Source organism: Manis javanica, chromosome 14 (assembly GCF_040802235.1).
Source record: "Manis javanica isolate MJ-LG chromosome 14, MJ_LKY, whole genome shotgun sequence".
NCBI lineage: Eukaryota > Metazoa > Chordata > Mammalia > Pholidota > Manidae > Manis > Manis javanica.
The window spans coordinates 8,119,211-8,146,701 of record NC_133169.1 but is presented as its reverse complement, the minus strand read 5'-3'; the positions used below and the strand labels follow the sequence as shown (position 1 = coordinate 8,146,701).

The window sequence follows — 27,491 nt, the reverse complement described above, 5'->3', positions numbered from 1 at the left end:
CTTCCCTAAACCTGTAGGGAATGGAGGATGTCAGCATATGAAAGGTGTAGAAAACAAATATCAAAACCCTGACCCACGTCCCCCATCTTTACAATAGGACTAAATGGCCTTAAATATAATCATCCCATTGAAGAGTCCAAGCCCTTGGTCAAATCTCAGGAGATGCATCTTCAAACTGGACTCTGCTAGTCTTTTGGGGGATCTGCCAATGAGCTGATGATATCAAGTGCAGCAAGGAGCCGAGAATGCTCAGCCCGCCAGTCTGAGACTAGACAGCCTGCTCCTCCCATCACATCAGAACTAACAAGCTTTTTTCTCTCAATGGCTGATTTCCCCATTTCAATTTCTGCATAATAGTTCATATAGGAGTTACCATTTATGAATGACCTATAGTGGAGTCTAGGTGGGGGTGAAGGCAGGCTTCCAGAGTGAATTTCCAGGACCCCTCTTTCATTTCCTCATTTGAAACAAGGAGAAACTTCATTCCTCAAGGACAGGTAATGGAAGTGATTTATCTCCATGAGCAAGCCTTCGGGAAGACAGGATTTGGGTTACGGTAACAGCTGGAGTATCTCCCATCTACTCATCTCCCTGAGCCCCCTGTTCTGAAAAATGTCTGTTTCAGAAAGGATTCTAATGCAAAGATTCCAACATTTTTTTCAATGTGTATCCTTCCTTTATGTGAGGTCTCGCCGCTAGATTCTTTTACCCTCTCATCCATCTTTCTCCAGGAGGTCTCAAGAAGAATGATACGAAAGCTAACTAATAGGAAGAACTAAAATGTTATCTTCTCTAAGGATTTTTTTTTTTTCCTTAGCCCATCTAAGCCTACATGAATTGTGTATTGATTGCTAATTATAAGCATCTTCGTCTCACTTCCAGGTCAGGGTCAGGGACGTCAGACACATCACCTTGCCCTGGGGAAAAAAGGGGAGGTAAAATGAAGGCTGGTATCTCAGCCATTCATCGCTATGCCAACCATTACTTAGCTCTCCAATACCTTCACTATAGCCTCAGATATTAGCAAGGTGGAATGGAGAACTAGTACTTCAAAATCAGACTTCACTGGGAATACGCAGATCCTTGCTTCATCCATTTGTCTTTCTTCTGTACCCTGACTCTTTGCTTCCAGTTCTGAATCTAAGATTCCAGGCAAAGCCTCAGGTGGTAACAAGCTCCAGAGGGTGAACTAGTTGACGGAGTCTCTGAATTAAATACCTGGTACTTCTTGGAAACACAGCAAGGGCTAAAAAATACATTGATGACAAGCAACTCAAGACTTAGCAGAGCCTAGGTGAGCCTCTGAAGTGCTTGAAGCCAAGTTCTCTCATTATTATAAAATGAGGGGCCAGATTCACCATCTGTTCCTAATCACTTGTCCCTCAGCAAATGCAAAAATGGCAGTGGGACGACTGCACTCACTTGTTCTTACTAGTTTCTACTCTAGTTCTTAAGGACGAAATCTTTCCAAACACATATTAGATGTTTCCTCCCCTAATCTCTATCCTGTAATCTCAAATAAATATAAAAAAAACCATATCCCCAAGCCCCTGGGCCTCACATTTTCTCATTTATTCTCAACTGCTGCTTAATGCCAACTCTCGTCTGGCTTCCAAACCCTGGAGTCCAGTGTCAGTGACAGATGGACCGAGCCTCAGCCCTGGGGAGGAGAGGATTCTGGCCCTCTCCTGGGGAGAGCAAGCAGGAGAGGGAGCCCAAATTCTGCTTTGGGGAGAATCTCTTGAGTTTCAGCCATATGGTTTTCTGGAAGGAAGAGGTTCTGATTAATCATGCGCTTGTGAAAAGGGCTTTATATCTGGGTCATCAGAAAAGCTGTGTGTTTATGTCAGAACAAAATTCACAGAGGCATGACCCGTGGAAGTTGTAATGTGCTGTGTGTGTGTTGAAGGACACGTGCTCAAGGGGAGAAGGAGGGTGACCAGGTCAGAATATATTTGCATCTTGGAGAACAAAAATGAGTACATACCCTCATCAAAGAAGAGACACTCAAGGAAGATTTAAGAAGATAGGAAGAGATCTTTGGGCCAGAACATTCTGGGGACTGTGAGGTCTATGGACTTGGAAAGAATTTTGTCTGTTTCACAGAAGAGTTAAATTCCCAGGAAGGCACAAAGTATGGTTAATGGAACAATGTGCCACTCTTAGAAAAATACATTTTTAAATGAGAAAAGTAAAAGAGACTAAATCTGTTAGGATTGGGGGAAGATGGGAACCTAGAGGCGTGTGGGTGTGTGTAGAGGAACACATTTTTCTTCAAGTACTGTTCCTGGTCACTGCCCTGAACCTGTCTTTCCCGCCCTGCCTCTGATCACCCAGTGAAGGAAACAGTAAAAACAAGACAGTAAAATCAGAGCCAGCACAGATGAAAACTCTCTTGCCTGACTTTTAACAAATTAAACTTTTTCACAGCATTGTTATCCCACACCAGGCCATCAGCCTGAAATGTTCTCAAGTGTGACACAAAGAGTAAAGGAGAATAAGATAGAGCCTGTTGAGGAAGGGACTTCAGCAGGGCGTTCAAACTGGCGTTGAGGCTCGGGTGGGGGCAGGAGCAAGGCTTTGCATCCTTGGGGAATCTTTACTTTGCCCCACTGCCCCCCGCTTTCCTGCCATTCCCATTGCCAGTGCCTAACTTCCCATAATTGAACATATTTCCCAATGAGTTCAACTGAATTTCACTTTCATTTCCTCCACCCTAATTCTGGTATTTCCTTTCTCCACAGTTTCTAGGTGCAGGAATTTTTTCCCAGCTCTATTACTTACATGTTAAAGCAGCGAGAGAAATTTAGGGAAAGGGTATAAAGTGCCTGCAGACGGTTCACGGGGCCATCTAAGAGCTCAGACAAAGTCGCTCTTCCGACTGTCCCTTGCATCAGACAGCAGATCCCAGGTCCCGCCTGTCCTGGTTTCTGAGTGTGTGAGCCACCAGGAAGCGAATGAGGAGGTGGGGGTAAATGGGCGCTCCCCAAACGGCTCGGGGCTGGCAACTGGAGCGATGTCATGCCCAGCCTTTGGGGCTCACCTGAGAAACCACAGAGAGACTGAACCCCTACTCAGAGCCCTTTCTCTGGGAGATCTGACTGAGCCATAAGCTTTGCTCTGCCTCATCCCCCACCCGCCCACTCCCCGCCTCTCGGTACAGAACACTAGATGCTTGTCTAGAGAGCACAGCCAGTCCTAGAAGGAAGGAGCTAAGGCTAGCAAGGGGCTGTGGGGCATCAGGTCCCTTTCCTTTGTGTCTCCCAACTGCAGTTCTTGCTACAACACAGTGTTGGCGACAGAGGGGCCTGTTTTTGTTGGGGGCCAGCCTAGGGCTCCCTCCCAGTGCTAATGCACCGAGAACACTGACTCAATAGCAAATCAAAGCAACAGCTGTCCCCACCTCCTCCTCTGCCACCCACTTTCCCAGTCTCTGCTCCTTGGGAATCTTAACTAAGTCTCTGAGGGCCCCCCCTCCCTTCAGCCTACCGCAGGCCCACTTCTGCCTCCAGGTTTGTTTCCCTCTCTAGCCCAAGAATAGGACGTGCTCCTCTGCACTTTTCTCCCTTCAAGTCTCTGTCTCCCACTTCACAATCAGGTCAGCACCCCTCCCACCCCCCACTAGACAGATGCCAGCGTGTACACACGCACACCCATGGCCCAGCCGCGTAATCACCCTTTCTGACTCCCAAGGGCACTTCTGCCCCTTGGCCTCCTCTTTTGTGAGGACTGGGGTTGGCTCATAAGGCTCTGAAGTTTAAGATGCCATTCTTTACATCTTCAGGGTCTCCCTCCTCGTATCACCCCAACTTTCCTAACCTGCCTGGCATTTAGGAGCGTTACTTCTTTGAGGTCCAGGGTCCTGGGACCCATCGCTACAAGACACAGGCAGATGGGAGCAGGGAGGGCGGGTGTCACTAGAATCGAAATCACTAACTGGCAACCTAACCCCTGAATTAGATAGTACACAGGGCTGCTGGCAAATGACAATGAGTACAGGGGATGGTTGCAACCACAGCTTCCACAAACTGCCTGTGTGACCACGCTCCAGTTCCTAAACTTCTCTGAGCCTTGGTTTCTCGTATCTAACATGAGAGGTTTGCACTAGATGCTACTTAGGATTCTTGACAACTCTAGAAATCTATGTTTCTAAGAAATAAGGGAAAATATTTTTGGAAGAATGAGGTAAAACAGAAAAAGAGGAATTATGGAACTTTGGTAATAGGGGTCAGAAAGGACATGAGTTCCATCCTCTGTCTGGTACAATCAAAAAGAGCTTAGGAATAACCTCTGGCCATTAGGGGTCAGTAGAAAATGGCCAGACATGAAAACTGGCATCTTATGAAATACACAAAATATATTTATTCATGTCCTATTAAAGTTTGATGCTTTTTCTTTTTTAATATTTGGATATTGGAAAACAGAATAACAGGTTATTTTGATTTTTTGGTTTTTGTTTTTTTCAGTGAAAAGAGGGTTAACACCAAGATAAGCTTTTTGTTTGAACCCTACCCTCACTCCCACCACAGGCGAGCTAGCCGACCACCCCCAAGGTTCCCTCCTCCTCATTCTGCCTGGAAAAGCTTAGCCACACACCGTTCCAAGCCAGGGAACAAAAGCCTTTCATTTTCAACAACCTCTTTAGGACAGAACCAACGACATATGCCAGTGGGTAAGAAAAACCTGTTTGAGCCCAGATAAGTCCCTTCCAAGCCTCCATCTCCTGGATTATCTAATAGCACAGGATCCCTGATTCTATCAATCTGGACCTCTTGGCCACACTTTAGCAGGCTATGGGGCAAGTCAGCACATTAGGCACTCGTTACCGCCCATCTCTATTTACCACCTCCTTTCACTCGTATCCTGGGTGCCCCGTGGGGGAGCAAAGTGAAGCTCAGAGACTGCTGACTCCCGCCCAAGAGACTGCTGGGAGCCTGAGGGAAACTCAATAAACAAGACTCCAAGAGGAAAAACCAGACAGCAACAGAAATGATGAGGGGAGGGAACACGGAGGAGCACGGTCTCGGGAGCCCAGCCAGAAAGAGGGTGGAGGGGGCAGGGAGCCGGAGAGAAGGCCTGGGTCGAGGAGGCAGCAGCTGGCGTGACTGGGCGCTGCGGGGCCGGGGTGCATGTGAGCTGGAGCATAGGTGAGCGAAGCAAGGAGACCCTCTAGGAGACCTCCTGCCTGGGCAGGCCCAGGGGCCCGTCCCCGAGGAGCACACAGGGAAGGAACGCCACCTGAGAACACTGACAATCCCAGGTGACAGTGACCGCCCACCTCGTACAGCCCCGGGTTGTCTGACTGCACTGTCATATCAGGAACGTTCGGAAACAGGAACCTCAGGGGATGGCAAAGTCAGGAAGGGATGGGAGGCAGGAAGTAAGACAGTATTTTGACACTCAGGCCCTCAAAGTCTCAGACTACGAAACCACACAACGACCTCAGCAGAAGTAGGATAATTCCTGGTAGCCTAAGAGCAATTGTGGAAAGTTAAGTATAAAGAGATTCCCCTTTGATGGGAGTGTTGCACTCTGGCCAAAGTAACTCCCTCAAAATCCTGGAGTTATCGCCTATATCAGGGCTCAGGGAACTGGGCCACTTTCCTCCAGAACCAGACATTCACTGTTCAAGAAAAATGTGGCTCTGGGCATAAAGAAAAGCTCCGGGAGCTGAGTTCTAATTCTGATTTTGCCATAGCCATTCTCTTCTGTGTGTGTCCCGAACCTGCCCGAGAGCTCACTGCGTAGCCGGGGCCAGGGAAGAACCTGAATGAGGTCGCCTGACCAGGGAGCCTCACGCTGGGTGTGGGCAGACCTTTCTAAAAGTGGGTCCCTTCGGTATTCTGGGCCACAGCCCCCAAAGTGTTTCTCCCTTGGAGATAACACTCCCCCACCCACCTGTCGTGGTAGTCGTGAGGAATTACAAGTAGGCTGGGATGAAGAGTATTTTTAACTCCGGAGTTAGAGAAATGCTGAATCATCATCATCCTCATCATCAACTCCCACTCGGGGACTTGGTTTTCTGTATCGTCTGCAAAGTGGGACCCTGGACCCGAGTCCTGGCAAGGCCAGCAGCGGTTGTGCACAAGAGTTCTGTCCCCACCCAAATGTGCCCCTGTGGCCCTGTGCGCAGGCAGATTCCCAAAGCGGACACGGCAGGGAGATACGCGAACCTGGCAATCAGGGGTTATACGGCACACTCAGACCTCCCTACTAGCGTCAAATTGGAGACCCAAGACATTTTTCTTCATTGGAGTCACTCACTTATTTATTCCATGAGTATTTCTTGAGTACTTGTTATGTGTGAGGGCCTGTGCTGTGGGTGCAAAACTATCACACGTGCCAATGCTTTAAAGAAGTACATCAGGAGGTCCCCAGTTCCCACCTCTGCTACTCTTAATTTGAACAATCAATCGGAAGGAAATCAGTGGGCAAAAAGGGCTACTCTGTCCTTTAAAATGCTGGGCGTCTTAAAGATACTGGAACTCGTGTGTAAATAAACCAAGAATTAAGAAATCCCCAGAGCACTGGAAGGCAAACAAGGAGACAGTGTTTCAATTTTTAGCCTAGGTGCCAGAGTGCTATGAAAACATGAAGGCATTGTGTTAGTTTTAACTGGACACGTCTGTGGCTTGGTTAACTAAAGAGGCCCGCATAGGAAGGCTCTTCGGGGTGAATGAAATAGCCCCAAAGGTGAAGACACATTAAGAAATCCAATTAAAACTGTAATTCAGTGGGTACAAATCATACCACCACCACCACAGGCACCCATTTCCAACTTGCTGTACTGCTCTTTTTATCATACTGTGGGTAAGAACTGTGAATATTGGTCAGCAGTGCAGGAAGGAATCTGTACCCCTCTCATTCCTGCCCTACCGCCACCCACACAAAACACACGCTTCTGCAGAGGGAGGCAGTACAGATATGCGGCGAAAAGTCTGGGCTTTGTGGTCAGAGAGATCTAAGGTTAAAGGCTGTCCCATTCCAACACGCATTGGATCCATCATATGGACAAGTTACTTAACTTCCTTCGCTGAATCTTTGTCTCTGAGTCTTAGTTAAAGCATCCTTAACGTGGGCATAACAATACCTATTCAGAGGGTCATTCTAGAATAATGAATATGGAGCACCTAACTTGAATCTTGACACACAGACGGTGATCAATAAATATCGATTCCCACCATCTTGTAGACTTCTAGAGCTTCAGCCTCTGAACGGTCTGCCCTCTTCTTTGGACTCTTTCTTTCTATCCTGCTTGGCTTCCTATTTCCTCCTCACTGGCATATATTGAGCCTAGTTTTCCTAATAGATGCTCAGCATCTTTTGATTCATATATTAAATAAATATTTATTAAGTACCTTCTATGTGCCATATTCTGTATCAGGGCCAGTACTGGATAGAGACATGAATCAGGTATCAACCCTACCTGCAGAATCTTTATAATATAGGAAGGAAGCCAAACCCGCAATACAAAGTAGAGAGTGATGCATGATTTAAGAAAAATAGACCAGTGCTGTAACTCGAGAACTCAGAAATTATTGCCTTCTGGGGCAATCAGGAAGACATTTTGAAGGAGGTGCCACAAAAAGTAGGCATTAAGGACTTTAAGGATAGAGAGTTTAGATGCAGGAAGCTGGATGATGGGCATTACCAACAGCTACTGAAGGAAAGGAAATGTATGGAGGAAAGCAAAACATTCATAGAAAGAATTCTGAATGGCATCACATGTCTAGGATATGGATGGAGTAAAGTAAAGAAAAGATAAAGTGAAAAGTATACTGGCATTAGACTGTATGGGATCTTGAAGGCTGGGTTACCAAATCTGGACGTTATCTGCAGACAGTGGAATGTCAGTAAGGAAGTGTAAGCAGGGAAATAACATGACCCATGTGACTGGAGCTCTCTTCATCTGTGTTTCTACCTGAGAAGCCTGGGCCTCTCCTCACTAATGGTCCTGTGGTCTCGATGTCTGCATTTCCTTCCAACGTGAGCCGAATGTTCACTATTTCTACTTCAAAGTCCTGCAGCCCTTTGAGACCACTCCTAAGTTTTCCTTTTCTATTCTGAATCCATGGGGGGAGTTTGTACTGCTCTCTCATGACATCAGCACAATCTAAATCCAAAGAAGGCACAAGCCTTTCATAACCCAGGTTATAATTTCTGCTACTTATCTGTTTCTGTGGATAGCATTAGAATCACTCATCTGGTCCTGGGGGAGTGGCCATTCAGAATTTATCATTACAGGTGTACAATTTTATGAAAACAGAAAAAAAAAAACTTTCAGGCGTATTAACACACAGGTCTCAAGAGGAGGCATGAGATCATAAGTACTTTTCAGCATTAGAGGGAGAAATACCACCCCCAGCAGGAAAAAAAAAAAAACATAGCTACCCCTTAATCTGTTTCTCAACACCCTACAAATCACAGTGAGTTCCCTGCAAACCTGAGACAATATATGCCATTTACTGGAGATTATTTGTTTAGTTATCAGACCCCTCATCTGCACAGCTCCATTTGGTTTGAAAAACCTACCTCACCACTTCACTTATTCACCCTAAGCAAGAAAAAAAAAAAACTGCCAGCAAAATGCAGGAGGAGGGAAGAGATGAAAGGAATCTAAGCAAGGAGAAAAGCAACTGAGAATGCAGAACGAGGCACAGATCCAAGCAGCAGGAGAGTGAAGACTAAATCCACGCTGTTGAACAGAATACATGGTCCGCCCCATCAAGGACAGGCATAGCACAGCGCCACTTGTGACCCAATGAATCACTAGGGCGAATTAAATGTACTGAGAACCCCTGGGCTAAGTGCTGAAGATACAAAGATGAGTAAGGTAAGGCCTGGGATCTTAAACAACTCAGAGCTTAGATAAGGAGACCGATAACTAAGCCGGTAAATTGCACTACAGTGGGCAGAATTGCTCCAAGGAAAAGAGCCCATTGAAAAAGGTCAGAGAGCACCACCGACGAGAAAGAGGATTCTGGAGAGGCGTGCGCTGCTGTGCCTTTCCGTACGTCGACTGTACCTCACTACAGCTCACCTCTAAAACGGGATTCCGTCTGACCTCCTGTCTCACAGGCTGTTCTGAAATTAAACAAATTCAAGACTGAACATCGTCTCGGCAAACGCAAAGTCCTGTGCCGAGGTGTGGGACGGCTGTTCCCTCCGTTCATCGGCACAGAGGCCCAGGTAGGGCATACTTTGCGCGCGGGGTACCAACACTGCGGGCCGGGCACGGCCCTGTCTCCGGCTGCCCCTTGTCCTGCCATCACCCAGGCTTCCGCACCAGCAGTTTGGCTTTCTGCTGGGTGTTGAAGCACCCACAAACACAGCGTGGAAAATAATACGAAACACTCACCAGCTGCAGGTCGCCTCCGCCCTCGATGCGCACAGAAGTTGCCTCTCCGGGCCGCCTCTCCGGGTGCCCGGCCCTCCCGCCTCGGCGTCAGCACTTTCCGCGCCCGCCTTCCGGCCCGCCTCTCCCTACCTGTTGCTCCTCGGCCCCAGCTCCCGCCGCCTCGGGGCATCAGCGCTCCCCCGGCCCGCGCAGTTTCCGGCCATCTTCAGCAGAGGTCCCCGGGCAGCGGGGGAGCGGGGAGCGCGCCCGCCGAGGCCGTGCAGCTCGGGGACGCCGGGACCCGCAGCCCTCCTGCCCCTCCCGCCTCCCCTTTCCTTCTGATTCGGCCATTCTTTCCCTCATTCCGCCCCCTTTCTTCTCCGCGACCCCAAACCCACGTCCCACTTCTCTTTTCAGTCCCGCGCCCCCGATGCCGCCGCCTGGGCGCCGGAGCCCCCCTCGTTCTCTCCCCGGCGCCCGGGGGCAAGTGCGCCGGACTCTCCGCCAAGTTCCCGGCTCCGCCGGACGCCGCTCCGGACTCTGCCCAGCAGCCAGTGACCTCACTGCGTCTCGCGCACGCGATTGGCTCCCTGTGGGCGCTCGGCGGGAGAACCTGAAGAGGTCGCGCGGCCGGGTTCTTTGTCCCTCCGCCACTTCGGGCTGAGTTGGCAGAAGGGGCCCTTGACTCTGCAGCGCTTCACAGGGGGTTGGGGGCCGCCTCCAGGCCTCGTGGCGGCGACCCAGGCCCCGGGGGTCCGCGATGCGACGTGGGAGCGGCACTGCGGGGAGAGCGGGGGACTCGCCCCCACGTGCGCCCCGTCTGCGGCGGTCGGGGGGTCACCTGGAAACGGGGGCGACCTCGGCTGCAAAGTCGGGGATTTCATTTCCAGCATTTGTTCCTCCGTCTGTATGACCTTGGGCGAGTCATTTTGTTTCCACTGTGCAAAGCAGGAATGGTAACGCCGGCGTTGCATACTGTACACGTTTATGAAAAGTGTAAAATGCGAGTGTTTTCTAATCATTAAACCTGTTGTTTTAATAGATAATAAAATACAACATTTTAGCAGAAAGAATTCTGGACAAGGAATGAAACACCTTTAGTTGTCTTTCATTTTTCTATAGTGACCTTCAGGTTGACAAGAATGGGTGTCGTCCTCATCTGTAAAGTGGGAGAACTGGGCGGGATGATCTTTTAAGATCACCTTTGCCTCTCACATACTGACAAAATTTAGCGTCGTCCTTTAATCCACCCCTTCGGAGGGGGCAGACACTTCCATTTTCAGGACTCTAGTTCATCTCTCCTCTTAGGGAGAAACGCACCTTCCCTCAGGTATCCCGGTGAGCCTACTTTCCATGGGGCCAATCCTCTCCCCGGTCCCCAAAAAGGCCAGTATAGAGCCCAAAGGTAGCAGCGCATACGTAGGGCTCATCCTTGATGGAGATTCTCTCCCCAGGCTACTGGCAGGAGCAGGATTTGGAGCTGGGAACTCTGGCCCCACTGGACGAGGGCATCAGCTCCACAGTCTGGAGCAGTCCTGACATGCTGGCTAGTCAAGGTGAGAATCCAGGCCCCCTCATCTCAACGTCCCTCGGTGCCCTCGACCATCTCCACCCATCTCCCACCCATACGGCCTCCACCCTGTGTTCTCACTCCCCCCATGACCATACAGCTCTCTGTCCTTTCCATTTGACATTCTAGTGCTAAGTTCTACACCACCACCTTCTCTATCACCTCCTTCCCTTCCTCCAGTACAGAGACCTCTGTCTCCCCTCCACCTTTTTCCAAAAATAAAATGATTCCAGGAGGAGGCTGTTACTCAGAATAAAGAGGTTCTGGAAGACACGTCAAGGTGGAATCCTTCAAAGGGAACCTGGGACATAAGGATCACTAGTCCAACGCAGTAAATGAAAGGTTTCTTCAGCCTTTCATTGAGATTTTTAAGGGATATATCACTTCCTAATTTACTCAGCAAATTTAGTCCCTGGCTCACTAATCTCAGAATCATAGTGTTCATTCTCAAGTTATATGATTACCTGAGGAGCATTCCAATAAAAAGAGAACTACATTGAGAGTCAAGACGGAGTTCTCGTCCTCACCAGAGTCACTGGTTCATAGAATGATTTTAGGCGATCACTCCACCATTACCTCATTGCCTACATCTGTATAAAACGAGGGCATTGGATTCCACAATCCCTAAGATCCCCGTCAGTTCTCACTGTTAGGATTCAAAACGCTGAAACACTGTCTCCTGAGCCTTAGTGCCTGGCATCAGCCCCAGCACCTGCTGCCTTCGCTCCCCAGGGCCCCTTCTCCACCAGGAGCGCTCCTTGTGTATTTCTTAGAAATGGAGCGCTGGTGTCTGAGAGAGAGAGAGAGGACTCCGCGGACAGGGCAGGGGTAAGGTGGGGACCAGTGGACATGGGGATTTAAATTTAAATTACTCAGGGATTGAAGGAAGAAAGTTTCTCGGTTTCCTATTCAGAGAAGAATAATGTTGGTTAAGTAAGTTGGCGCCAGAGAAGTTTTGGGGCTGTTTCAGAATCAGAGCTGGGAGGTATTTGTATTTCAGTTCTGCGGAGGTCAGTGCCATGGGGTCACAGAAAATCAGTCCTGAAGATGAGGAAATCAATACTGGAATGAGAATCCATGCCGTGGGGAACATGGAACAGTCACGGGTGAAGGAGCAAGTGTCGCCTGGTCTAAAGGGCTCACAGCCAGGCCTGACTTGAAGGCCCGTTTGGGATTCAAATGGCTCATCCACATGATACCTTATTAGTCCTTTTTTTAGTTTGTTGAACTTGGCTAAGGAGAGAGGAATTAGAACTGTATTTCCATCCCATCAAAGGGAGAACTTTAATCCTTTGCTCCTTAAAATAACAGGAGGCGGGTGACTCGGGTTTGTGTGTTGGGGGTGGCTAGTACCGATCCTGAAAGGGACATGTTCAGGTTGCAGATGATTGTTGGAGGAATTGAAAATTCTGTATCAAAGTGTTTCCTTTTTTTTTTTTTCTTATCTCCTTTGTTTGTTTATTTTGCAGTTTCCTCTTGTATAAATGAATGTGCAACCCAAGGCTGGCGTGGCCCTTTCCTCGATTTTAGTTTGGGGATTATTAGTATGAACCGCCTCTCCTGTTCTTGCTCTTACAAGCAGGTGGTGGCAGGAAGGCAAAACATAGAATGACAGATGTGTACGTGTGTTTTCGAAGGTGAATGGCAGAACTCTTATCAGGAAAGATACATGGGGAGTGGTACGTGTAGATATGGGGCGCCTTTATCCTCTAAATGTTGGTGGCCCTGTCAGTGCATTCAGCAGACATGCAACAAGTGACTATTCTCCTCTGCATTCAAAGCAAGAGGAAATAAGGTCTGCCTCCCCCTCCCCACCCCACCACCTTTATTCCTTCTGCCGCGATGCCTTAAGAGAACACAGACACCTGGGCCCTGAACGGTCTGAATTACATGAGGCGGCCATCGGTGCAGAAAGGGGTGGGGGGCTAGGGCTTGGTCAGGGAAGTAACCCCATTCCACTCCTGCAGACAGCCAGCCTTGGACATCAGATGAGACGGTGGTGGCCGGCGGCACCGTGGTGCTCAAGTGCCAAGTGAAAGATCACGAGGACTCATCCCTGCAGTGGTCTAACCCTGCCCAACAGACTCTCTACTTCGGGGAGAAGCGAGGTATGTCCATGAGGAGTTCTCCCTCTCTCCGGGCACCATGGGCTGGGGGAGGAGCCCGCAGAGCCCAGGGGAAATGCACCTGCAGACCAGAGGCCCAGAAACGCGAAGGCAGGCTATTTGAGGAAGCAGCACGCCATGGGCTCCTTCACTGGTCCTGGAGAAACGTGTGTTGTATCTCTGACCTAAGCCATATAGGACCACAGGGTCCTGGAGTGCCTTCACCGCGAAGGAGCCCTGAGTGACAGCTGATGTCGTTGTTGCCCCACCCATCTCACAAGGAGGCCCACAGGCCCCGCCTACTTTTCTGCGTAGTATCTCGGAGGCCACGGTGCCCAGTATGCCCAGTAGCCCAGGAAAGTGACTGGATGGCCTAAAGACTGCTCAAACTCAGGACAGCCCCCTCACCCTGTTCCAAGCCACACTAGACCTCTTCTCCCAGAGAAGTTGACCTGGGATTGGAAGATAGACCGGAAAGGTGCCAATAAAAGCCCTGCTTCTGAGTGTCCCGGTTCTCCCCAGCCCTTCGAGACAATCGGATCCAGCTGGTTAGATCCACGCCCCATGAGCTCAGCATCAGCATCAGCAACGTGGCTCTGGCCGATGAGGGCGAGTACACCTGCTCCATCTTCACGATGCCCGTGAGGACCGCCAAGTCCCTCGTCACTGTGCTCGGTGAGGCCCCCAAACCCCAGCGTCTCCCCAGCATGCCTCCTTGCAGACCAATCTCCTTAGGTGAACCCTTGAAGCAGCCCGGAGCGCAGCCAGTCTCCAAGCACTCTGGGAAAATTCAGCCCAAGTTCCCTTTCCAAAGGAATGAAATGCAAAGAGCATTGGGCTCCAGTCACTTCTCCTCTACTTCCTGTTTGCTCTGGGACAAACTCTTACTCTGAGCCAGAAGTTTCTAACCTCTGACAGAAGGATGATAATGTCTATCTAACCTACCCTCCAAGATTCTTTGGGAGAAACATGGGACGTATAGGCATGCAACGTATGATTACAATTTCCAGGAGAGTTGCTTACATACTCTCATCTTGATCCTATACTTCAATTTCCTTCCTACCCTGAGCCTCACACTAATTCTGTGGCCACCCAGTTGTGCTGTGGGGTGCTGGGTTATACATCAGGTCTTCCCTCCTGGTCCTCAGGGAGGCGATCAAAGAGAAAGATGATTGATTTCTCTAGTCTTCTGCCCATCATAAACCAAAGCAGAACCCAAATATCCTGACTCCAAGAGAGGCCATCTCATCAGGGGGAGCTGAGGTGTGACTTCAGGGTGCCTGTCCTTCCTATCTTGGCCATCTCCTATCCATGGCAGGAATCCCACAGAAACCCACAATCACTGGCTACAAGTCATCACTACGGGAAATGGAGACAACCACCCTCAACTGCCAGTCTTCAGGAAGCAAACCTGCAGCCCAGCTGACCTGGAGGATGGGAGACCAAGAGCTCCCCGGTAAGTTCCTCTACCTTGGGGCTCAGAAGGTGGCAGTGGGGGTGTAGGAGGATGAGAGAGGAGGGCCACACGTGTGTGTCTGTCCATGTGCACATAAGGTATACAGAAGGAGAAGGGGAGAATGGCAGATATTCTGTGTGCACTCGTGTGTGTGTTAGGCCTGTGTGTACATATCCATTTTCACAACTTTCTAAGTTTGTCTAAGCTGAGACTCACCATCTGTATGCCTACAGTGGGGCCTACATTACATGTCTATGTTAGGGCTCACTCTGTGTCGATGGGTGTGTGCGTGCATGTGTCTATTTCTGTGCTACAGGAGAATCAACCCAAATACAGGAAGATTCCAATGGTAAAACCTTCACTGTGAGCAGCTCCGTGACGTTCCAGGTTACCCGGGAGGATGATGGGGCAGATATCATATGCTCTGTGAACCATGAGTCTCTAAAGGGAGCTGACAGATCCACCTCTCAACGCATCGAAGTTTTATGTATGTCATAGGTTTGTGGGTGAAGGATCAGGTATGAGATGGGGCGTGGGGAAGGGGAAAGTGCAGGTGACTACACGAAGCCACATGCACAGATAAGTGACTAGGTAAAAAAAAAAAAAAAATGAGACAAGAGGATAGGACTAGGCCAAGGGTCAGCAGTTTTTTTCTGTAAGGGGCCCAATAGCAAACATTTTAGGCTTTGGGGGCTCATATGGTCTCTGTCTTAAGTAACTACTTAACTCCCCTGTTCCTGCAGGGAAGTAGCTGTAGAGGATTTGTAAACAAACAAGTGTTCTCATAAAACTTTATTTACAAAAAAATAGCCAGCAGGATTTGACCCAGGGCTGGGCCAGTGTCGGGCAGGGAGATTGAAATCTGCAACTGTAGCGAATCAGGAGGCAGAAGAGCAGGTTCTAGCCTACCCTCCACTCTACTAGCTGGGTGGCGTTAATTACTTCACCCCCTGGAGCCGGATTCTTCATTTGCCACATAAGAAGATGGGGATCACTAAGGTGGCTTCTTTGCTCAAACATACTATGATTTCAAGAAAATACACGTGGTAGCAAATAGTCTCTGGGGCATCATGATTCCCAGATCTTTTCCTACAATACTCCCCTGCCTGCCCAGCACTGCCATTGTTCTTGGGACTCTGACCTGACCTGAAGTGGCCACTAGTACGATCACTACGCCTGACCTTTCCTAGGGCCCTCACCTCTCTAGGGAATCTGCCTTGAGTATGGACAGGAACCTTCTACCCTCCCTGGGGAAGGTAGAAATTTGGAAATTTTCTGAGTGGAGGAACCAAGGGGAAAAGGAAGTGCAAAGATAGAAGATCAAGGGTTATAAAATAACGCAGTTCTTGTGTGAGCTCATGCAAAGGCTGGGTATTTTTCTAAAGTAACTCAAGCACTTAATCTCTTTCTTATGGAAAGACCGACTTCAGCGCTATTCAAATCAATTGCAAGACCCACTGCAGAAACCTGAATGGGAGGTAGGCTTGCACTACTCTCCTGGTAGCCCGTTCGGCCTGGGGGCAGAAGGCCTGCCTTCCAGCTGCAGGGCCACACCTCACTAGCAGTGTTACTTCCACCAACGGATTACACACAACGTGGTGTGTAATCACCTAACAGCTCCTGCTTACTTCCCTCAATTATCAGAGGATAAATGAAAAAATATCTATGAAAGAACTTTGTAAGCATCAAACTTGTGTATTGCTATCAGGTGTTTTTCTTTCAGTTCTGAGTATGGAGCCCCCTGGCCCTGGGCTCCTTTCACCCCCTGGCCAGGGCTAAGGAAAGCCCTCCCTTGTCTGAGCCCCAAAGACTTCTCCATTCAGTACCAGACTATCTGGTAATTACTCTTCAGGGACCGTTTGGGCCCAACTGTGATCAGTAGTCAGTCAACAAATGCTATACTCCAGGCACTGTGCTAGAGGTTGCTATGGCCCTGGGGCCCCAGAATAGCATTCTCTCTCCTGGCCTGATTCTCTTTGTCCTGTTTGATTTGATCGAAACACGTTGCTTAACTGGTTGTTAAGGTGGCTGTACCCTTAGGGGAAGCTTGGCCTCTTTATCTGTTGTTCTAAACCAGCATCTGGTCGTATTGTTCTATGCGGCCATCTGGACTAGCCTCCTAAGCAGCCCTTTGGCGTCAGAGGCAGATGACAGTATTCCTTCACAGAGCCCATCTACATTGTGTCAATGCCTTTTTGCAGCCAAAATATGACCGCCATCTCTTGCTGTGTCAAAGCTCTCCCTTCCTTTTTGGACCAGCTGCTGAAAGTGGTGTTTTGTGTTCAAGCATCGCTTCCAACTTAAGCTCTCTTGCAGAGCAGAGAGGATTGACTGGTTGTGAGTTTAATAAATGATGGAGTTCAAGTTTGTTCTATCAGAAATAGGTATTAAGTCCCATTTATGTGCTAGGCAGTGTGGTAGGCCCAGGAAACCAGGGATTCCCCTTCTCAGCTCTCTAAGACATCCCTTGGGTCCCCACCAAAAACAGATTTTCTGGAATTGTACCTCTACGAGGCTGCAGTCAAGTGCCTCACATGTTCAGCAGTGACTATGGTCTTTGCTTGGAGGAGGCATGGGAGGAAGCTGGTGTTCACAGTCTCTTGGGCTCCTGAGGAATGTAGGGGTAGAAGCTAGCATGTGTAACTATGATTCTGAGATGGAAGTGATCTCCCAAACAGTGTGGGAGTTTTGCATTGACACCATTTCCTTCTCTGCAGACACACCAACGGCGAAGATTAGGCCAGACCCTCCACACCCCCGCGAGGGCCAGAAGCTTTTGCTACACTGCGAGGGTCGCGGCAATCCTGCGTAAGGAAATCCACTCCCTGGCCTCTGACACTCCTCCACGCTCTCAGACTGTGGTCTGGTCTTCCCTTAACGTCTCCCCGTGTCCTTCCTCCTTGCCTGGGCCTCTCGTCTTCCCCGACACTGTCGAACGATGTCTGTCCTCTGTTTCTGCTGCAAAGTAGGGGAAGAGGGAGGGGCCGCTCCCTGGCTCATCCCCGAGGGTCCCATACCGAACCAAGTCACAGCGGGATGCAGGAGGGGCTGGGAGACCTCCCTTCCCCCCAGATCGAACCCTATGAGGCTACCGTCCTGGGCCTCTGAGCAGCGCAGTGGGTCTAGCCCTGCAACTCCCTGGGCCTCCGGCAAGCTGTTCCTGGCTACCCTGCTCCCCATCAGTTTTTGTCCCCCATTAGCTCCCCGGCCTACTCCTTCCTGAGCGTCTCATTTCTCTGCCTCACAGGCCCCAGCAGTACCTGTGGGAGAAGGAGGGCAGTGTGCCACCCATAAAGATGACCCAGGAGAGTGCCCTGATCTTCCCCTTCCTCAACAAGAGTGACAGTGGCACCTATGGCTGCACGGCCACCAGCAACATGGGCAGCTACAAGGCCTACTACACACTCAACGTGAATGGTAAGCCCCAGCCCCACCCCACCCCCGCAACCCTACTCCCACCCCCAGCTCCCCATCCCCCCCAAGAACCCCTCCTCCCGACCCGGCCCCCACCTCCCCCATCCCACACCCCCGCACCCCTCCTCCGCACCCCACCCCCAGCTCCTCCATCCCTCCCCCCCCCCCGCTCCCCCGGTCCCACCCCCACACACACATCCGCCCCCGCACCTCTCTTCCCCACCTGGCCCCCACCTCCCCCATCCCACACCCCCGCACCCCTCCTCCCTGCCCCACCCATCTTGTACTCTTCCCTTTACATCTCCTGGTCCTGTCACCAGACGGTGCTTGGGAGCAGAGTAAGGGACAACAGCCCACCGGTGGAGCGCCTGGGGACCGGCTGTAGGTTCTCTCTGGAATGCATAATAAGTTAAAATCAATGGACTGGTGGGCTCCCATCTGCCCTTGTCTAAAGTGGTGACCCAAGGGACACCACCCCCCAGCCCCTGCGCTCACCTGGCAGCGAGAGTATGAACGGTGGGGAGGCCCCAGGGCCTCTCAAGTGCGGGTGCAGAGGGGTTCCCTTCAGGGGTGTTGCTGCTGTGACCTGAGGGATGCCGCTCCGTCACCTCTTTTCTGCAGGCCCTGGACACACTGAACTTGGGCCAGACAGAAAATGGAGATGCATTTGTGCTATCCTGAGGGACAGGGTCTTTTCTCTGACGCCGTGTCTTCTAGAAGGACTGGGTAGTGCTTCCTCCCTGAAGTTCTTCCCGAAGGTGTGGCCACAAAGAATGCGACAGGCTAGCGCAGGGGTCCCTTTATGGAGGGTTGGCGGGAGATTCTTTTGAAGGTCCAGAGGCGGTGGGTTCCTTCCAGAAAGTCTTCCAAGCTTTTCCTGAGAATAGGGGAAATTCACTGTAGGGGGGAACATCAGACACGCCCTTCCCTGAAATGCCCATTAAAGCAGCGAGGAGGCAGCAGTCAGGCCCCCCCCACCCCCGGGATGGGGAACCTGGTGTCTAGAGCAGGAGAGTCTGTAAGGGGGTGATTCCGACTCCAGGGGCAGTGCCCAGCACGGAGGAGCTGCCTCAGCACAACGAACAAAGCCAGTGTAGGACGCCAGGGGCCAGGGGCCAGGACAATGCACTGAGGTCTGCGGTCTGCCCCCAGATCTCCCCAGACCAGCGCTGGCGATGATTGGCAGCGAGAGAAAGTTCATGGGCCCTCGTGGTTGGTCTCTGATCCCCCTGCCGGGGGCTGGAAAGCCAAGACCGGCTCCAGCGCATCCGCTGCCGGGGCTGACACCTGGTGGTGGAATGAGTTACTGCACCTCCTTCCCGGACACCCTGAGCAGTTCTGACCCCCACCAGCCTGGAATGGAATTAAATGCCGTTCTACGTGGCGACGGGGACCCGTAATTGATGGCCCCCGAGGTCATTTTGGCCATGGAAACTTACGTTTTAATGCTAAGGAACTTCCATTTCCATAGCCGCCGGCATAATGATCCAGGGTTGATTTTTAATGTGGATGGTGTCTCGCAGTCTCATTGGGAGAAAGGCACTGGGTAACCCCACGCTGCTTCCTGGCACCTACACTATCACACCCACCCCATCAGATCAGGGAGCCCTGGGCCCATCCTCTCCCTCCCTCCCAACCATTGCATAAAACAATGCAGCATAAATGTTTTCTTTTCAAATAAGGCATAGACAGGCAAGTAACTAAAATTTAGCGGGCCCAGTCAAGCCTGAGGAGACATAAGGTAGAAAGACAAGAGACGTAAGGAGTCAGTGAGGCACTGAGACTCAAGCGGAGTCTGCGGCAAAACAGTAGCTCTCCTGTGAGCGGGGGAGTTACGTCTAGGGCTAATACGATTTTAGACACATCACAACTGTGTCCCGGGTCCATGCACGGTGCCCTCAGATAGCTGGGACTCGACTGTGGCTGGTGCTGCCGTTGGCATACCTGGCCCAGTCTGTGCTGTGAAAATCTATCCCCTAGAGGCTGCTGGGAGGACAGATGTGCTAAACCTGCTGGCAGAGACATGGGCCGCCTTGGGAGGAAGCATGTGGCCTTCCGTGGAAGAGGTCTTTGCGCTTCTCACAAGCTTTGGATGGTGGGAAGTGACGATGGAGCCCCAGGCCTCCTGGATGAGACAGGCCAGAGGATTAAGGTTTTGCTGAAACTCTAAACTCCCCTGCTCAGAAGGGGCGCTGCTCTTTGCATAGGGGCCACCGTCCATCGTCCTCGGCAAGGTGCTCTCAGAGTGCCTGATTCTGGGTTCCGTCAGCTCTTCAGGGCTCTTCTCTCTCCGATCTTAGAGCAGTGGGTGGCTAGGTTGAGAAGAAGCCCCTAGCGAAGCCAGCTCAGAAGAGCAGACAGTCAGGAGGTTACAAGACCACGGGGGATATGGAAGGAATAACTCTGACAACCTGAAAGTAAGAGAACAAGGGATCATGCAGATGTTAAAGCAAAGGCCTTTGACGTAAGCAGGCTTTAGTGCCATAGACTCCACTCAAGAGAGTTGAGGGTAAGCAGATATATCAATTCATTCCTGAATACGTTGATTTTTTTGTTTAACAATTACTTTGTTCCAGACACTGTGTAAGAAATAAAGGTACAAAATAAGGCAGGCCCTTTGCTGAAGGATGCCACCCCATGCCCCTCTCGTCAGTCCGTGTTCTCTGCTGGGTTCAATTATCACAGCCCGCTCAGAAACGCTGTGCCACAGGCTTCCTCCCAGGTCTGACTGTGCGCCCCCCGCCCCCAGACCCCAGTCCGGTGCCCTCGTCCTCCGGCACCTACCACGCCGTCATCGGTGGGATCGTGGCTTTCATCGTCTTCCTGCTGCTCATCCTCCTCATCTTCCTCGGCCACTACCTGATCCGGCACAAAGGTCAGAGGCGTGCGGGAAGTGGCAGAGCCTGGGAGCGGGCAGGGAGATGAGCCGGGGGCAGGCAGGCGGGGGCCGCTGCCAGGAGGGCCACTGGGGACTCGCTCGGCCCCGTGGAGTGTTTGAGGGAGAAGCAGGTGTGATAACTGAGCACCGCGACCCCGCAGGAAAGCCCAGCCTCCTGGTGATCACCCTCATGGACTCCACCGTCCGGCTCCGGCAGCCGTCGCTCCCAGGCTCCTCTGCCTCCAGGGTCTCCTGCTTAAGGCCGAGAACGGGCAGACGTCCGACTCTCCCTCCCATCTCTTCCCGCACTCGCTTCCTCTCTTTTCCTTGTCCTTTGGTCTTCTGGCCCCTTGTCCCCACACCATCTCTCTTCTCACCTCTCCTTCCATGCCTTCTCTCCCCTCTGTCACCACTGCCAGCTGGGCTACATGAGCCGACCAGACCCCAGGGACACCTCACCTGCAGCATTGCTCACAGCGAGACACAGCCATTTCCCTGTCACCACCTTAGGTGTGTACACACGCACACACATATGCATGTACATACATGCACATACACATGCACACATAGGCACATGTGTACACATGCATACACATACACATCTATACACATGCACACACATTCTTTTGCCTATCTTATAGATGAGGTTCTTATTAAAGGCAGGATTCATTAATTCATGGGGTGCAGTCAGGTGAGGGCTATTGGCAGCCAGATGCAAGTGAGGTCAGGTGGGCAGGAAGAAAGCTCCCGGCAGGAGAAGCTGAGGAGCAGGGTGTGCTGGGGGGGTGGGCAGCGGGGCTGTGGGGCTTCAGAGGTTCAGGAACTGACAGGGGGAGCCCCTCTCTCCTCAGGAACGTACTTGACACACGAGGCCAAAGGCTCGGACGACGCCCCGGACGCAGACACGGCCATCATCAACGCAGAAGGCGGGCAGTCGGGTGGGGACGACAAGAAGGAGTATTTCATCTAGGGGCACCCACCACCACCACCTCCTGCGCCCCCAGGGGCCCCGAGGGGACTGCTGGGGCCATCACCAACCTGGACTTGTACAGAGCGACCCCAGGGCCGCCCCTCCCGCTTGCTCCCCGGCCCCCCACCCCCCTGTACAGAATGTCTGCTTTGGGTGCGGTTTTGTACTCGGTTTGGATCGGGGAGGGAGGCGGGCGGGTGGGGGAGGGAGGGTTGCCCCCAGCCCTTTCCGTGGCTTCTCTGCGTTTGGGTTATTATTATTTTTGTAACAATCCCAAATCAAATCTGTCTCCAGGCTGGAGGGGCAGGGGCCCTGGGGTGAGGAAAGGAAAAGTAGCTGGAGTGTTAGGAGGACAACGTGGTGGAGGGGCAAAGGAGGGGACGGGAGGTGCTGGGCTGGACTGGGGGGTTCCCACCAGCCCGCCATCCCTACAACAGGCAATTCCCAGACTCGTCTGGGAAGGGGGAGGTTGGGAGCAGGAGCCAGACGGGCTTTTCCTCTGTAGCCACACACCGTGAGCTCTGGACAGAGAAGCAAGTGTCACCCTGACATCCGTTCTCTACCATGATGGGCAAGGCGGGTGGGGGTCCCTGAGGAGATGGGACCTGCAGATGTCATGCAGCCGTGCAGAAAGCTGGGGCTTGCACATGGAGAGGATGTGGGCCCCCTGCAAGGATTCCGAGAGGAAGGATAACAGAGACGGTGCCGGCTACACTTTGCCCCACAGTGAATGAAGCCAGGCCCCTTTCACAGGAACTTCCCGGGGGGGGGGGGTAGCAGAGCAAGGTGCCCCTCCTTGCTGCAGCAGCTGTGGGAGAGGCGCTGCTCCCCACCCGGGGGCCCCTCACCCCAACCAAGTCCTGGACTGTTTGTTGCACGGCAACCACTCTTCTTCCGGCATTGCTCAGCAACTGCTCCTCCCGTCTTGTGCCGCCCTACGCCCCTTCTCGGTCCCTGAGCCATCCTGAGGCCCTCCTCCCTCAGCAGCCAGGCAGACATAACAACAAAAATACTAAAAGGAGCTTCACTGCACTGAGCTGTTTCCTGCCCAAACGAAGGGAGTGATGTGGACTCTGTGAGCGTGGGGTGGCTGTGCGTGTGCATGCCATACGTGTGCATGAGTGCGAGGCAGGGGGGCCTGGGCAGGTGCTGGGCTGCAGGCCGTGTACAGGAGGGACTGGGGAGCAGAGGATTCTAGCCCGGTACCTCACCTGGGAGGCTGCTCCATCCCAGGACTCTCCCTGCCACCCCCAGAGCCTATCTGTCACTGAGAAAACAGCCCCAGGATGCCTCCTTGCTCGGTTGTCCACCTCGCCTGTCCCTGAAACACAAGCAAGTGAACCCCTGCCTCGACTTACCTTCTTGGAGCCACAGAGTCGGTGCCACAGCTTTTGCTATGCATCCCTCAGGCCTCTCCCTGGCACTGACCCTGGAACCACCACTGTCCCTTCTTTCCCTGTCGTCTGTACCCAGCGTGTGGAGGGCTACCTCCTTCCCATCTCCACCCCAGCTTTGATTTTCTGTCCGCCTGCGTTGCCGTGGAGGTGAGGCTGCTCACCCTCCCTGTCCCAGCCGGCTGCCCCCCCTCAGACCCGAGGTTCCCCTTGGTGCCACTCACACCCTCCTGGGCGTGGCCTCCCAGCTCTGACAGCCCCGGGTGTGCAGAACAGGGCAGCCAGCCGGGCTGCCCGCACCTCCCCCACCCCCACCCCCGAGTTCAGGTAATACAGTTGTGAATCTTCCAGCCGCTGGTTAGGGCCCCTGGGCACCAGAGGCAGCCCCTCGCCGAAGCCAGGGCCCCTCCTCTCACAGCAGCAAGGCAGCCGAGGGCCCCAGGCCTGTGGCTCCCCACCTCCCAACACCTGCTTTTGGGAAAAGGTCTTCTCCTCTTTGAGCTGAACCACTCTGTCCATATTACACAGAAGCCATATTTGTACGGGGGGCGGGGGGCGGGGGCGTTGTGCTGTGTGTGTCCGTCTGTGGGTGGGAGGGTGGGGAAGGGAGCAGGGAGGGGACCGTGTACCTTTATAATCTTTCTAACTCTCCTGTGCTAATCTCAGAGGGGCCACCCTCAATATATCTGGATTACCCGTGTCGCTGGGCTGCCTCCTTCTTGCTGCTGTTGGCACATGCGTGTACACAGGGCTCTTCCGCTGGTGTCCCCTGCACCTGCTACCTCGGGGGGTGAGGAGGCTCGTGCCATCTGCTTTCCCAAGGGCATCTCTGTGTGGAGACAGTCCACCTCTCCAAGGAAGAGAAGTGTGTCACCCCTTTGGCTGGGCCCGTGCTTTCGGGACGGCTCCCCACTGCCCTCTGCCAGGTAGCGCTGGAGAAGCTTGAGATGAAGGTGGAGACCCACCAGCAGGGCTCCAGGACCTCCCCAAAGTCACTTCCTAACACCTCTCACGTTGAACCTCACACTGGAGCTAGTGTACTGGGAGCGAAGGGGAGAGTCCCTCTAAGGTACCCATCCTCCTGCACCTTTGGGAATGGGAGGGGGGCCTACCCCTTGGGTCTCGGCAGAAGACAAGCCTTCTTGGACAAATGACATAGTGTCACCTCACCAGCCCTCTCTACCTCATCACTCTGACTAGGACACTCCATGACTCACCTCTCCCAATGTCCAGGCTGTCTCCCCAGTGGAGGGAATAAAATGCAGATGTGGGGGATGAAACAGAAGATCATGGAAAGTAATGGAGGAGGAAGGGGCCACCGAAGAACAGAGGGACCGGCGGGGGCTCTGCCTGCAGGGGGAGTGTTCTCTCTGCCAGCCAGAGAGCCATAGAAGCTTCCCCCCAGTTAGAAACTTCACATACTGCAAAGATGCCAGGCCAGTGTAGCAGTTCCAGGGTCTTTATGTCCCCCACAGAGATATGAATAGAGATTACCCCACGGGCAACAGTCCCATTTTAAAATACGCTGTCCCATTGTCCCCCAGAGCGTGCTTTAACTCGTCAGGCCATGTATTCGGTTTGGTATGGGAAAGGCACTCCCTGTGCCCGTAGGTGGCGAGACAAGTGCCCAGTCAGTGCCTGAAGGAGCTTCCTTCTACAGCCTCACCCGCTGCCCCCAGGCCTCCCTCCTGTCACAGAGAAACACCCGAGCTGGGCCACCAGCTCCCACTCAGAGGGGATCCGGCACACAGCCACACACAGGTAAGTCCGTTCCTAGGCCCAGATGGACCCACAAAGTGCCCCTGCCGCACACCTGCCACTCAGGCTGGCAGTGGCACGAGGATCCTGCCTCAGGCGCCACTAACACCCCCTCCCATGGACACAGGGCTTTTGAACTACCCTCCCTTGGCTCAAGTTCAAGGGGATGGAGGAGCGGCGGGAACACGAGGCTGCCCTTTCCCCCCAAGTTCCCAGCACATCTCTTATCTCTGTTTCACACTTCACCCCTGGCCCCTCTTCCTTCCTTGTGCTTGAAAAGGCCCTCTGGCTGGAAAGCCCCCTGGCTTCTTGGCCTCCCTGTCCACCTTCGGGAAAATACACGTGTTCTGGGCCCCACCTTACCCTTTCCCAAGTGCAGGTCCCCAGCATCAGGCTCCAACCTCAAAACAGGAAGCCCCAGGCCAGTGCCCCATGGGCAGGCAGTGGGTGTGGGGTGAAGCGAAGGTTTCCTGGAGGCCCCCCCAGCGCCTGTCCCAGGGCCCTGCCCAGAGCTGCTGGCCTTCATTAGCCCCTCACACTTATCTGGGAAGCACAGCAGGCAGCCGCACCTCCCCAGCCCTCCTCCCAGCCTGGCCTGAGCCCAGCAGCACTATGGGGAACTGCCTGCACCCGGTGAGTGAGTGCGGGGCCAGCTCCCAGCCCCTACCGCCCGCCCCTGCCACCCTCCCTGTCTGCCCCTGCACCTTTAAGCCTGTCTCCTCCTCTCCCCCTCTCACACCCCCTCCCTCCTTCCCCATCTCCCCTCCTCACCCCAGGCACCCCCATTCCTCTCCTCCTCCTGAGCGTTTCAGTCAGCTCCACCCAGGTCTCCATCACCCTCCAACGGCCTTGCCCGGCTCTCCCCAGGACCCACTGCTCCTCCACCAGCCCCTGCGCCTCCCACCTTGTGCCTCCTCAAGGTCTCCCTGCACCCACCCCTCCAGCCCAGCTTCCCCTCAGTCCCTCTCCCACCTGCTTCCCCTCGATTCTCAGGAGCCTCTTCAGCGGGGTGACTAGATGCTCTGACTGCCCCCCCTGGGGTGTCCTCCAGGTACCTGTGGCTGATGACAACTCAACACAGTTGGCCTTTGGGGACGACATTTGGGATGCCTTTAATGAGAACGACTTTAATGAGTCCTACGAACTGGACTATAGTGACAGCAACCTGCAGGCCGCTGCCCCGTGCCGCTCCTGTACCCTGCTCGACGCCTCCTCCCTGCCCTTCTTCATCCTCGCCAGCGTCCTGGGCATCCTGGCGGGCGGAGCTGTCCTCTTCGCACTCCTCAGACCTCTCTTCCACTGGCAGCGCTGCCCCGAACGGCCCATGCTGGTCCCGCTGGCTGTGGGCAGTGCCCTCTTCAGCATCGTGGTGCCCATCCTGGCACCAGGGCCGCATGGTGCTCACAACACAGCCGTGTGCCACCTGGCCTACCTGGTCTGGTACAGCTCAGCCTTTGCCCAGGCTCTGCTGATAGGCTGCCAGGCGTGCCTGGGCCCCCAGCTGCACGCAGGCTGGGCCCCCGGCCTCACCCAACGCCTCACCGTGGGACTCTGGGGAGTGGCTGCCCTATTGGCACTGCCAATCACCTTGGCCAGTGACACTTCCCAGGGCCTCTGCACTCTGACCTTCAGCAGGGGCCAAGGGGCTTTGCAGCTCGTGCACGTGGTTGTCTGCTTTGTGGCCTTCGTCTTGTTGCCCCTGGGATTGTTGGGTGTCAAGGGGGTGAAGAAGGCGCTGGGCAGGGGGCAGTGTCCCTGGGTTAGTATCTTGTGGGTCTGGTTCATTTTCTGGTGGCCTCACGGGGCGGCTCTGGGATTAGACTACCTAGTGAGGTCCAAGGTCTTGGCACTGTCTACGTGTCTGGCCCAGCAGGCCCTGGACCTGCTGCTGCAGCTGGCAGAAGCCCTGGCTGTACTGCACTGCGTGGCCACGCCTCTGCTCGTAGCCCTGTTCTGCCGTCAGGCCTCTGGGCCTTCCTTGCCCTCCCTTTTTCTCTCAGAAAGACAGCCTTCTCATTCGGACACCCTTGGAAGCAAGTCCTAGCTGCCTTCCCACCTGTCAACCTGAATTAAACTCTCTGCTGTTTTTATGAAGCTGGTAGTTGCTTATTTTGTTTGGGGATGTAGAGGAGTGGAAAGAGAATGGAGAACGGGAGACATTTCACGCCAGACCCCTTGCCAGCGTCTGTTTCTCTAGCTGGCCTGGGGAGAAAGTGAAGGATGTATAAACATCCTGAGGGCACACAGATGTGCTCTCAGAGGTGTGGGGTTACTGCCTACTCAAGGGGGGAGAGAAGGGGCCCAGAGCAGTAAGCCTGACCAACCAACCAGCAGAGATGGCTTAGCAGGTAAGGAAAGAAGAGGACCTGCCGCAGAGAGCCAACGAGGCAGGAATGGGAACCGGAGAGAAAGACGGAGAGTGAAGGTGAGCCCGGAGCATGACTGCCCCGCCCTGTCTGGCTGCCCAGTCTTCCTCTGGGCCTTCTATCTCCCTGACTCCTGCTGGTTTTGTTTGGAGATGAGGGGGCAGGAGTAGGTGGAGAGAAGCGTCCTGGGGGAACCTTACTTAGTCCAGGGAACAAGTCAAGGCAGTTCTAAAAGCCACTTCC

General features: G+C 53.1%; 3 protein-coding genes across 10 annotated transcripts in view; 2 read left to right on the top strand and 1 right to left on the bottom strand.

Annotated features, from left to right (window-relative positions):
- AIM2 (absent in melanoma 2) overlaps positions 1 to 10,404 on the bottom strand; it is a 91,925-nt gene extending 81,521 nt beyond the window's left edge. For 2 of the 3 annotated variants that reach the window (XM_037023783.2, XM_073222126.1), the window contains exon 1: positions 9,041 to 10,404. The gene's annotated coding sequence lies outside the window, so the exon portion shown is untranslated. The remainder of the gene's footprint in view (positions 1 to 9,040) is intronic. The other variant, XM_073222125.1, reaches the window with a different exon arrangement.
- Positions 1 to 22,762, top strand: part of CADM3 (cell adhesion molecule 3) — a 28,988-nt gene extending 6,226 nt beyond the window's left edge. For 2 of the 6 annotated variants that reach the window (XM_037023779.2, XM_073222124.1), the window contains exons 2-10: positions 10,792 to 10,893; positions 12,875 to 13,015; positions 13,535 to 13,687; positions 14,331 to 14,468; positions 14,785 to 14,955; positions 17,186 to 17,276; positions 17,716 to 17,885; positions 20,632 to 20,757; positions 21,612 to 22,762. In XM_037023779.2, the coding sequence (XP_036879674.1) occupies positions 10,792 to 10,893; positions 12,875 to 13,015; positions 13,535 to 13,687; positions 14,331 to 14,468; positions 14,785 to 14,955; positions 17,186 to 17,276; positions 17,716 to 17,885; positions 20,632 to 20,757; positions 21,612 to 21,730 (1,211 nt within the window). In that variant the 3' untranslated portion in view covers positions 21,731 to 22,762. Of the gene's footprint in view, positions 1 to 10,791; positions 10,894 to 12,874; positions 13,016 to 13,534; positions 13,688 to 14,330; positions 14,469 to 14,784; positions 14,956 to 17,185; positions 17,277 to 17,715; positions 17,886 to 20,592; positions 20,758 to 21,611 lie in introns of all 6 variants that reach the window. The other 4 variants (XM_037023778.2, XM_073222123.1, XM_037023780.2 and 1 more) reach the window with 3 other exon arrangements.
- A 2,437-nt stretch (positions 22,763 to 25,199) lies between these two features.
- ACKR1 (atypical chemokine receptor 1 (Duffy blood group)) lies at positions 25,200 to 26,976 on the top strand. The gene is made up of 2 exons (XM_017656188.3): positions 25,200 to 25,515; positions 25,934 to 26,976. Exons 1-2 carry the CDS (start codon positions 25,315 to 25,317, stop codon positions 26,924 to 26,926), a joined length of 1,194 nt encoding a protein of 397 aa, XP_017511677.2. The 5' UTR covers positions 25,200 to 25,314; the 3' UTR covers positions 26,927 to 26,976.
- Positions 26,977 to 27,491: the final 515 nt, after the last annotated feature.

Coding starts and splice junctions, on each gene's coding strand:
- ACKR1 (XM_017656188.3), top strand. CDS start 25,315: ATGGGCAGGCAGTGGGTGTGGGGTGAAGCGAAGGTTTCCTGGAGGCCC. Junction 25,516..25,933: donor TGGGGAACTGCCTGCACCCG/GTGAGTGAGTGC, acceptor GGTGTCCTCCAG/GTACCTGTGGCTGATGACAA.